The 11,806-nt window shown below is 34.6% G+C and overlaps 1 protein-coding gene across 2 annotated transcripts; it reads left to right on the top strand.

Annotated features, from left to right (window-relative positions):
* Nucleotides 1-5,128: 5,128 nt before the first annotated feature.
* On the top strand, nt 5,129-6,844 carry LOC100799112 (GDP-mannose transporter GONST3). 2 transcript variants are annotated; one of them, XM_003516279.5, is made up of 2 exons: nt 5,129-5,274; nt 5,471-6,844. In XM_003516279.5, the coding sequence occupies exon 2, from the start codon at nt 5,471-5,473 to the stop codon at nt 6,617-6,619; it is 1,149 nt and encodes a 382-aa protein (XP_003516327.1). In that variant the 5' UTR covers nt 5,129-5,274; the 3' UTR covers nt 6,620-6,844. The 2 variants fall into 2 exon arrangements, with proteins under 2 accessions (XP_003516327.1, XP_006573333.1); XM_006573270.4 differs by having other exon boundaries at nt 5,447-6,844.
* Nucleotides 6,845-11,806: the final 4,962 nt, after the last annotated feature.

Genomic DNA, 11,806 nt, shown 5'->3' with positions numbered 1-11,806 from the left:
TGTTTTGAGAAAAATCCATGTGCTACTCAGTTTTTTAAAAAACCTTTTCATACTTATCTTGATTAAGTCTTCTCTTGATTCTTGAATCTTGAGTCTTGAATTTTGAAATCAACTTTCCTCTTGAATCTTGAAGTGTTCTTCAACTTTCCTCTTGAATCTTGAAGTGTTCTTGATTCTATCTTGAACTCATTCTTTGATTGACATTTTTTGTCATCACCTTTGTCATCATCTTTGTTATCATCAAAACATCTTTGAATCAATCTTGATTCATCAAGAAGCTTTGCTTCTACAATTTCAAAATTAGAACTAAATATAGTTAATTAAACATTGTAAACACAATCAAACAATTTCAACAATTATTTTCTATTAGCCAAAAAAAAAACTTAACAGAAAATACTAATCATACCTTAATTCATAGAGATGGCTTAGATGTTACCTCTTTTGAGATTTTACTGATATTGTTGTCACCGTATGTAACATGTCCACTTTTCTTGGGAGAAATGGTTGTAAATTTGGATACATCTCCCGTTATATGCTTAGAACATCCACTGTCGATGTACCACTTATTCCTTTACAGATTCTTCTTTATTGTTGTCATGAGATTTTGTCATGAGACACAAGTTGACTTGGTCTTCATCATGATCTTGGAATAACCTATTCCTGAAAATACTTTTGAAAAACAAAGAATTTAAAGAGGCCATGAATCTTGAAGTGGTTAAACTTTCTACAAGATACCTGCTCTAATACCACATGTTGGATCAAGTGGCCTCAGAAGAATTAAAAAGGGGGGATTGAATTAATTATTCCTAAACCTTTACTAATTAAAAATGTACTCTTCTTAGGCTTTTACTATGTTGTTAAGAAAATAAAGAATAGAAATTAAACTAAACCAAAAGTAAAAGCGGAAATTAAAGTGCACAACGGAAATTAAAAGAGTAGGGAAGAAGAAGACAAACACACAAGAGTTTTATACTGGTTCGACAACAACCTGTGCCTACATCCAGTCCCCAAGCAACCTGCGGTCCTTGAGATTTCTTTTCAACCTTGTAAAAATCCTTTTACAAGCAAAGATCCACAAGGGATGTACCCTCCCTTGTTCTCTTTGAACAACCTAGTGGATGTACCCTCCATTAGAACTGATCCACAAGAGATGTACCCTCTCTTGTTCTCAGTCAACAACCCAAGTAGATGTACCCTCTACTTGTACCACAAAGGATGTATCCTCCAATGTGTTAAGACAAAGTTCTCAGGCGGTTAGTCCTTTGAAACTTTGTGAAGGGGGAAACAAAAGAATTCTCAGGCGGTTAGTCCTTTGAAATCTTTTGTTTATGGGAAAGGGAAAAATCAAAAGAATTCTCAGACTGTGTCATTTTGAATTCTTTGATAAGGGAGAAGGGAGACACAAAAGAATTCAGACGGTTAGTCCTTCGTTCTTTTGGAAAAGGGAGAAGAGAGACACAAAATGAATTCAGGCGGTTAGTCCTTGGCAAATTCTTTTTGGCAAAGGGAGAAGGGAATGAAAAAGATGAATAACACAAGTTTTTGAACAAAGAACTTTTCATGGAAGAAAAAGTTTTGAACAAAAACTTTTCGAAAGATGAAGAGAAGATGAAATAAGAAAGTTCTGAAAGAAATGAAAGAAGATGTTGAAAGATAGATTGAAAGAGATGATGGATCTGAATGAGATTGTTCAAATTTTTCATGCCAAGGTTACATATTTATAGTTTCTTGATGACTCAAGTCAAAACTTGTAACTCTTGGCAATTCCTTTAAAACTAATCACTTAAAAAGATATGACTTTTGAAAAAGATATGACTTTTGAAAGAATCTTCAAAAACAAGTCACTTGAAGAAATGTGACTTTTGGAAATGAATTTTTCAAAAACAGTCACTGGTAATCGATTACCATAAAGGTGTAATCGATTACACATCAACAGATGTGACTCTTCATTTTGAATTTTGAAAATCTTAACGTTTTAAAACCACTGGTAATCGATTACCAAAGAGTAAAACTCTTTGGTAATGATTTTGTGAAAACTTTTTGTGCTACTCAATGTTTTGAAAAACTTTTTAATACTTATCTTGATTAAGTCTTCTCTTGATTCTTGAAATCAAATTTCCTCTTGATCCTTAAGTGTTCTTGACTCAATCTTGAACTTATTCTTGAATGTCATCATCTTCGTTATCATGAAGTGATCTTGACTTTTGAGCTTTTTGTCATCATGTTTGTTATCATCAAAACTCCTTGAATCAATCTTGATTCATCATGAAACTTGCTTCTACAATTGATGTTCATTGTTTAGTTGCTTGATAGCATTTTGTTAGGGCATTAGTTTCGTAGGTAATGTAGGTTCATTTGTGGTGTTTTGGTTGAAGTTTTGAGGCCTGAAAGTGGCTGGATAAGAGGGGCTGCGAAGCCCCATTATTTTCTGTAAATTTCAATGTACTCGCTAAGCGAGTTCATCAAATTTGGATGAATTTCTGGGTTTTCTGATGAACTCGCTAAGCCACTACACTTAGGCTTAGCGAGTGTTTAAATTTCTAGTTTTATTTCTGAGTTCGTATAAGCCGGCATGCCACGCTAAGCGAGTTAGTTTATCTAGATTAGAGTCTATGAGGCTTTTGGTATTCTGTTGGCGACTAAGGGAGTCAGTCTCACTAAGCCACCATGCCCTTGAGGTATGAATAAACCTGGGCTAAGCGAGTCAGTCTCGCTAAGCCCAAGGCAATTTAGTGTTCTGAAATTTTGTTCATGCGCTAAGCGAGTCATGCTCGCTAAGTGCAATTTCTTCTCTGTTTTTGAATAAGGCTTAGCGAGTCAGCCTCGCTAAGCCAATTATGTTCCAGTAGTCAAGTTGGGCTAAGCACTAACTAGCGCTAAGCTTGTGTATTGAGTCGCGCTAAGCGAGTCTGTCTCGCTCGCTTAGCCATTGTGTTGTGTCAGCTAAGCGAGTGTGTTTCACTTAACTAGAGTCTTTACTTTTATGTTTTCACACTAAGTGCACCCTATGCGTTTAGTGTATCTTGTTATTTTTAGAAGGCACGCTAAGTGAGTCTGTCTCACTAAGCACCCAGTCCATTTTTCTGTTTTCAGTTTTGAATAAAACTTGTCTAATTTCAATTCCTGTGATTCTTTTGATGCAGATGGCCTCTAGGAAGAGGAAAGCAATTGCCTTCTAACCTCGAGAACCATATAATACTACTAGATTTATTTCCAAGGTCGCTTGGAAGCGCTATGAGCAGAACGTTCACTTTCGGAACATTCTTCCGGAGAGGAACATTAATTTGTTTGTTACGGAGTACGACGAGTTCCGCAAGGAGCTCGAGAGGAGGCAGTGGCACAAGGCCTTGACCAGGCATTTTCTTGCATCTTGCACGACCCTACTCTTTGCACTATTGTCTTCATGTTTCTTTGGTTGTGTTTGTTTCAGATGTAGTTGGAAGCATTTTCTTGCACTCTGCATTCCAAAGCGTTTTCTCATTCTCTTGCACTCTCACTTTCAATTTCACATACATTTATTGTTTCCAAAATATTTCGCACAAGGTTTTTTAGGTCAACTTGTTTCCGAAATCTCACTCTTCGATTTAGGTTCCTAACTCTTTGTTCACATTTATCTTTGTTGATGAATCTGAAAAAGAAAAGGACGAGACAAATCAGATCTTATGGTTCTAAATTCGTGTGACAAATATGATATCAAGTTGAACGATGTGATTCTCGCTGACGATAAGCACAAACTTATGTAAGATTTTTCTCTTCTCTATTAGTATGTATCTGCGTAACTTTGGAATGTTGAGGTTGCAGAGTTTCTCTGTGAGGATGATGAGTTCCTCAGTTCTGCATTTCCATCTTTTTAAGTCTTCTCCCTATATCCTTTGTTGATATATGCATGTTCGTGTTCGTTGAATATGTTTTTTGAGTTTTCTGGTTCTTTTAGTTTTCTTCCTTTATCATTGAAGTGTGTATATGAGATGACAGAAGACTAGTAAGAGTTACTTGTTGCTGGATTTCATGGCTAATACCTAGTTATTGTTGTGTTTTGTTATGGAAGTATCTATATTTTATTTCCTTTATCATATGACTATTTGGACTACATAGTCTTGTGGTCGGGGAATTTCAGTGTGAAAGTTCATTTGATTCCATATGGAGAAAGTTCATAAAAAATATATGAATGTTTCAATTTTTTAACTTCGTTCTTTAAATGAAAAATTATTGATAAAACTTTATCATCCATATATTTCTTAATGCGGCTTAAATATTTATTTAAAAAATTATGAAGAGTCCAATTGTGTATCGAATAAAAAGTAGTGGAATTCCATGCAGAATACTACCTCAATATTTTAAACCATACATACTACTTTCTCTTCCAAGATTTTTTTAGAAATTTATTTGTTCTTTTTTATAAAATGTTTCTTAATTTTTAAATACATTAATTATTTTATTCTTATATATTTTTAGTTAATTATTTTCTTTCTAAACATTAATAAAAAATAATTAAATAAATAAAAAGATAAGAAAATGATAATTTTAAAATAATAGTACAATTAATTAATAAATTTAATATGATTAACTAAATTAATTATTTTTCTTAAAAAATATAAATTAATTAAAAAAGTCTTATAATTAGAAACGAAGGAAGCAACAATTACCGATGGTGCTTGACCTTGTTTGGTTGCCTAAAAATAGAAAATGAAAACAGTTAAAAGCTCTTAAAACAGTTACATCAGTTTTTCGAGAATAAAGACTCTATTTAAAATCAAATTTATCTTATTTTTAATATTTTTAACATATAAAAGAAAATAGGATCAAATTAACTTATTTTTAAAAAATAAAGGAACTAATTGAAACGTCCAAAAATAATAATCTAATTGATTCCTTTTTAAAAACTGAAGAATCTAATTAATTTTTTTTAAAAAAATAAGAAAATTAAATTGAATTTTAAAAATAAATTAGACAAACAAAACAAATATTAAGTCTTAATTATACTATATTTTAAATAAAAAGTACACGTTTTAATACAATCTTATAGTTAACATTAATTTTGAAGATGATGTATATCTACAATATGTCCTGAATCGATAAATATGTAAATTACTTTTTACTAACTTAAACAAGGTTTTACTGTGAATAATTTAATTAGCACTGGGATGGCACGGCAAGTGAACAAAACCAAAGGATGAATCAAGCGAAGAAAATATTCAGAGGAAAACAGAACTAAAGAAGGGGTTCTGTGGTCTGCGACACGACAACGACGAACCTCTCTTTCATTCGATTCTGGTAAGTCCCTTTCTCTCTCTCACTTTGCTCATTGCTTCACAACAATACATTACATCGTGCCTTTTGATTTCACTCAATGTTCACATTCCTGCCTCAAAATACTATGCGTCACACGGCATTTAAAACAGATCTGCATTTTTGACTTATAAAATTTCTGTGTTGATGTCAATAACGCGTCATTTTGGGGTTTGTTCAGATGTCTAAAGAAACTGACGTGGAAAACCCTAGTAATAACCTCACTGTTCAAAAGGGTGTGGATGTGAAAGAGGATGTGAGTGTGAATGTGAGTGATAGTGAGGGAAATTGGTACACTTCATTGGTGCATCAAATTTCAGTGTATGGTGTGGCTGCTGGGTACTGTTTATCTGCATCTTTGCTTTCCATAATCAACAAATGGGCTGTCATGAAATTCCCATACCCTGGTGCCCTAACCGCCTTGCAGTACTTCACCAGTGCCGCCGGGGTCCTCCTTTTCGGCAGGCTTAAGCTCCTTGAGCATGACCCCCTTGACCTTATGACCATGTGGCAGTTCTTGCCCGCGGCGATAATATTTTACCTGTCGCTTTTCACCAATAGTGAGTTGCTCCTCCATGCCAATGTTGACACATTTATCGTGTTCCGCTCAGTTGTTCCCTTGTTTGTTGCGGTTGGGGAGACACTGTTCTTGCACCAGCCGTGGCCATCGGGGAAGACTTGGGCCTCCCTGGGCACCATCTTTGCCGGCAGCGTGCTTTATGTGGTCACGGATTATCAGTTTACTTTCATGGCGTACACCTGGGCTTTGGCCTACTTGGTTAGCATGACTATAGATTTTGTTTACATAAAGCATGTGGTTATGACGATTGGTTTGAACACATGGGGTCTTGTGTTGTACAATAATCTTGAGGCTCTTATGCTTTTTCCGTTGGAGCTGCTGATTATGGGTGAGCTGAAGAAGATTAAGCATGAGATCCAAGATGAGTCTGATTGGCACTCATTCCAAGTCATTTTGCCCGTGGGATTGTCATGTCTGTTTGGTCTGTCAATTTCTTTCTTCGGATTTTCTTGCCGCAGGGCAATTTCTGCAACAGGATTTACTGTCCTTGGTATAGTGAACAAACTGTTGACTGTTGTGATCAATTTGGTAATATGGGACAAGCATTCAACATGGGTGGGTACAGTGGGTCTTCTGATTTGTATGCTAGGTGGGATCATGTATCAGCAATCAACTAGCAAGCCGAAGGCTGCAAAACAGGTGAGTGCACAGGAAAATGAGGAGGAAGAACAGAAATTACTTGAGATGCAAGTCAATTCTGAGACCAACATCAATAATAATGAAGTTAATAAACCAAGGGAGGAAAGCTGAAACTATTTTCTATAGGACACTTCCATATTTCCTTTCAAGTGTATGTTTTTTTATTGTATCATTTTTTATAACTGTCAATTCACAATTCTTAACAATGCTATCTCCTTGAATGGCAAGCTCATTGGCATTCTGGTATGTAGGGTTTTATTTACTTTAGTGGCTGTAATGTAAAATCTATTATTTAAGTACTTGATAGATAAAATGTCATTCAATTTGGTTCTTTAACTTTTCAGCTTTTAAACTGAACCAATTTTATGTTTCAAATCTTAGTTTGTTCTTTTCTTTCTCTTGATGCTTCAAATTCTGACTGTGATGGAATTGAAATGTTGTTGTCTCTCCAATCATGTGTTTTTCAGAGTCTCTTCTTCTTATCATGGACCTGATGATTGCACATAATTGTAGTTATGTAGCATGCGCATAATTTTAAATTTATTTGATAGGGATCTGAAGACTGGCTTGATGACCTTGAACACATTGTTATTATGTCGAACTTAGTTCATATATTCAATCAATTTTAGATCTGTTGATAAGGTACTTGTATCAATGCAACTATCAAATTTTAACACAACCAAAACAATTCCTAGGTTGTCCTTGGAGCTATGAGATCTAATGATGCATCTTTGTAAGTAGAAGACTGAAAAAAGCTTTCGCTTCTCAACTTGGTTTCTCTTGCTCCTAAAGTTCTCAAGTCCGGTGTCACCTTTAACATTCATCCCCAGTGTAACTGTGTGACTCTTACCCCAATGGGTTTCATCTATATTTGTTTTTCATTTTAATTCTGCAAAATTAAATTCTTTTGCTTTGCATTCTCATTTAATTTTTGGTTTGGGATTAGTTTACTGCTGAAGATTGATTCATGTTTGCTGAAATCAATGTCTTACACTGAGAATGCTTTTAGAAATGGTTTCCTCAATCCTGTGCCAATTGCCAATAGCTTTGAGCTCCTCATAATTAGATTTGGTGTTGTTCACTGTAGCTCCTTTGATGTAATTAGAATTTAGAACACACACCGCCAGCATTAGCTCCTGCCCTCTGAAATAATCTTTAAACTTAGACATATGTTTGTTTTGACTAATGCACTTCATAATAAAAATCAGGAATAGATAAATATACTACTCAAGTAGATTAGTTGGACTATATGAATTTCATATTCATTGTTGTTAAATAGCAGCCATGGTGCTATAGCATTATTGTGGGTTTCCTGCAAAACACCATTTTATGGCTATGACTTTGAGTTTCTGATGGCAGCCAGTTTTATTCAAATGAGTTATGGGCCCTATGTTCCTTTGAAGTTACTTTTAAAAACATAGCTACTATACTTTATTTTTCCACTTTGGTGATTTTCATTCTTTTTCCAATCTATTTGTCTTGAGCCTCTAGGCTATAAGAGGTAAAGGTCAACGAAAAGATTCTTTGGGATGCATAAAACCCAGTTCTTAAACCATTATAGCTTTAGTACTGTACATCTGAGTACACTAGTCATGGAACCTAGAAGAATGAAAAGAAAGTGATGTACTATGAAGAACAGGGAAGTGAGGCAAAAGTAAAACAGTTAGAATAGTTACAGTTGATTGGGAAGTTAAAGTTGTTAGGCTGGTTAGGCAGTTGAAGTTGTTAAGAGCAGGGAATTAGCTTGAATAGTAGGGGAGACTAGAGAGGGTGGAGGATCCAGGCATTCATAGTGCAGTTTGAGAACTAAAAAGTGGTTCAGTTGTGAAAGGGAAATCCTTTGTTAAACGGAAAATGCTTGGCAGGAGAATTCTCACCTAAATCTCTCAGATTCAGTGAACCTTTACAAAATTGTGTTTTCTCTTTACACCGTCATTCAGCTCTCTTTCTAAAATCTAAGAATTTTGTGTCTGTAACAACTAGTGGTCATTCAGCTCTCTTGTCATGAAGTTTTTGAATATTCCATTTGGTGAGATGGAAACGAAAGATTAATGATAAGAATATTATTGTGGATCAAATTATTGTTGTTGCTTCTAGTTTAACTTTGTTGACACTTTCTTTTTAAATGTTCATTATAAATTTATGAGACATTCATGTATATAAATGTGCAATGGCTGTGCTATTTAAAGTTTTATGAAGAAGCACTTTAGCCCATTTGTTATCTACAGAGGCTTTTGTTTTTAATTATTCTCCAGCTGAAAGTGCTATGAATTTTTAAATCAAATTGTATTAACATTGTATTTGGAAGTATTGAAAAGTAACCTTTGCTTTAGCAGTTGTTGACACTTTCTTTTTAAATGTTCATTATAAATTTATGGGACATTCTTGTATATAAATGTGCAATGGCTGTGCTATTTAAAGTTTTATGAAGTAGGAAGCACTTTAGCCCATTTGTTATCTACAGAGGCTTTTGTTTTTAATTATTCTCAAGCTGAAAGTGCTATGAATTTTAAAATCAAATTGTATTAACATTGTATTTGGAAGTATTGAAAAGTAACCTTTGCTTTAGCAGTTACTTGTCTTCTATTAGATATCATTTTGAATTACATTGTAATCTTGTATGGACTCTAAAGTAGTATTAGAAGTAGCTATGCTATTTATTCCAGCATTGCTTCAAGATTATACAGGTCTTTTTTCTTTATTCTGTTTTGGCTCGAATATACGAAGAGGATGTTTTACACAGGAAAGAAAAATAAAAAGGGAATTTTGCTAATTAGTTCCTTATACGTATTGGCTAAGGAATAAAAATAAAAACAAATAGAAAAAACATTCAATATGTTAAAAATAATAAGGATTACATTTTCATTTAATATTTCTTATTTTTATTCTTCATTTTCCACTTGATTACATACCATGGAAAAACTAATGCACAGGAAATGAAGAAATGACATGGTTTAGTAATTGGAAAATGTTTTAAATTCTTTAATTCATTGGTATTTATTCTTTGGGCATGTGAAGAAGACATGAAGAAGCGCTTATATATTATTACATGGTGTATAACTTTATCACTAATCCTTTCAAAAAAAAATCTATATCACTAATGGCTGAGGATAACGTAAGAGGTGAAACCATTGAGAAAGATCTACAAATAGATAGTTTATCAATGAACATGATTTGGAATAGAATATTATAAGATTGGTTGAACCATGAAACCGACTCTAATCAGTGGGAAAATACTTGATTGTTGTTATTGTTGATTGGTATTTATTCTTACTCGGGGTGAAAGCACTCAGCTCAGAAGATGAAAAACAACTGAATATTTCCACTTGGTTTTATGACTTCGGCGTTGTCTATTTACTCTTCAGTTGGGCTGTTGGTGCAGTTACTTGCACACTGGCTTTCCACCTTCAGTAAGGGAGGAGAGAAATAATTGAAAGGAAAGAAAATTTTGTTTCTAGATATAAACTTTTCTCTTCCTTTTTCTTTTACTTTCAATCAAACAGAAAAAAATGTATTGTTATCTATTTTTTCATTGTTTTCTTTGTTTATAATCAAGCATACCATAAAATAGCAAAGTGACTTTAAAAAAATCGGCTTTATTTTCTTATATATTTAGAATTATGGACCCTCAAACAAGCTTTTGATCTAAATATTGATTGATTTGGTGACTTTGGGTGCAACTACGATGGCATCATCTGGGCGGGCTGTTGCTTCTGCACCTTCCATTTTTGCTTTCTACTACCCAAAGGAAGGTTAAATGCACCCAGAATTGTTAAAACACCTCATTTCACTTTTCTTATTTTGTGCCATTTGTCCCCTTTGAGGTCTCATGGTAGACTCTTAAATTGCCCTCCTCCCTTTCCCTTCTTCCTTTGGCGATGTTGCCCTCGACGTTGCTACCTCTACCTGGGCTGCCACCTTGACTCTGTCGCACACCCTCTTGTCCCTTGCCTCTTTGTCTACATCAACAACATCACCTCACCCAAAAATTGTCCTCCTTCCTCTTTCTTCTTTTGCTACACTTTGCCCCCCCACCCCCTCCTCCACCTTGTCTCTTACATCAACAGCCACTACTATAATTTATAAATTTAACATCGATTTTTCACAAAACCAATGTTAACAAAAGCACGGTGTGAAAAACTAATGTTCACAAAAGCGCGGTGACATTTTCGTAAATAACTTGAGTTTATTAACATCAGTTTCAAAAAAAATTATGTTAAGTTTAGAATGTTAACATCGGTTATTCAAAAACTGATGTTAACAATGTAATGTTAACATCGGTTTTTAAAAAATCGATGTTAACTACTAATGTTAACATCGATTATTTTAAAAAAAAAACCGATGTTATGTTATCCATAAATTAAAACTCCAAACCCTTTTTCCCCCCGTGCACTTAGTCTTGCAAATCCTTTCTCCCTCACCAACAAGACCTTCCTTGTCGCCATTTACAACACTGCAGTTTGCAACCTTTCACCGCCGTCTCCTCCTCACCATTAGTCGTTACGTGTCACCATTGATGCCGCTGAACCTGCAACTGCTCAAAGAGTTGGGCTTCATCACCACCGCGAGTTCGAGCATCCTTTGGAGTCTGACATCGGCGATTAAGGTACATGGTTGTTTCTTTTCTCATTTTGAGCATTACTTGGACTTCTGAAAAATCTTGTGAGCATCCGTTGAGGTACGTGGTTGCTTCTTTTCTGATTGCGAGCATCTTGGACTTTTGAAAACTCTTCTGAGCATCCCTTGGTCTCAAAAAGTTTGAATCCTCTTCATTACTCACTCAAAGATACAATTTCAATTTTTTGTGTGGCTAGGTTGTTGGGAATGTTGTTCACCTAGGTTTCACTGGGATTACTTCTCAATCAATCCAATTCTGCCACATTTCTCAATCCTATTTTTCACTATTTGGTTAGTAATAGGTACTCTGATTATTAAATTCAAGTGTTGTTTTTGTTGTTGTTTGTTGTAGCAATCATTTTCAGGAGATTATTTGCGTTTGCCTAGAATTACTTGATAGCTTGACAAGGTAACTTCTTCTGAGTGTCTACGGAATTTCTAATTTTCATTGCACGTAAACGTGTACTTGAATGTTTCTCAACCATTTGGCTGACTTAAGATGTGTTTTGAGTGTGATTACTTTGCCGCTTTAGGCATTCTTCAAGAAAATATGCTTTCTACTTGTAATTGGATCATTTTGTTATTTGAATTTGAAAAGTGTTAATAATTGTCATGCGTTCTATTTACTAAGCATTTTTTTATGAATTGGTCTGAGCAACCCTCTTTTCTTTGGTGGAGCTC

This window comes from Glycine max, chromosome 1 (assembly GCF_000004515.6).
Source record: "Glycine max cultivar Williams 82 chromosome 1, Glycine_max_v4.0, whole genome shotgun sequence".
Classification (NCBI taxonomy): Eukaryota; Viridiplantae; Streptophyta; class Magnoliopsida; order Fabales; family Fabaceae; genus Glycine; species Glycine max.
This window is presented reverse-complemented; position numbering and strand designations above follow the sequence as displayed.

Coding starts and splice junctions, on each gene's coding strand:
- LOC100799112 (XM_003516279.5), top strand. CDS start 5,471: ATGTCTAAAGAAACTGACGTGGAAAACCCTAGTAATAACCTCACTGTT.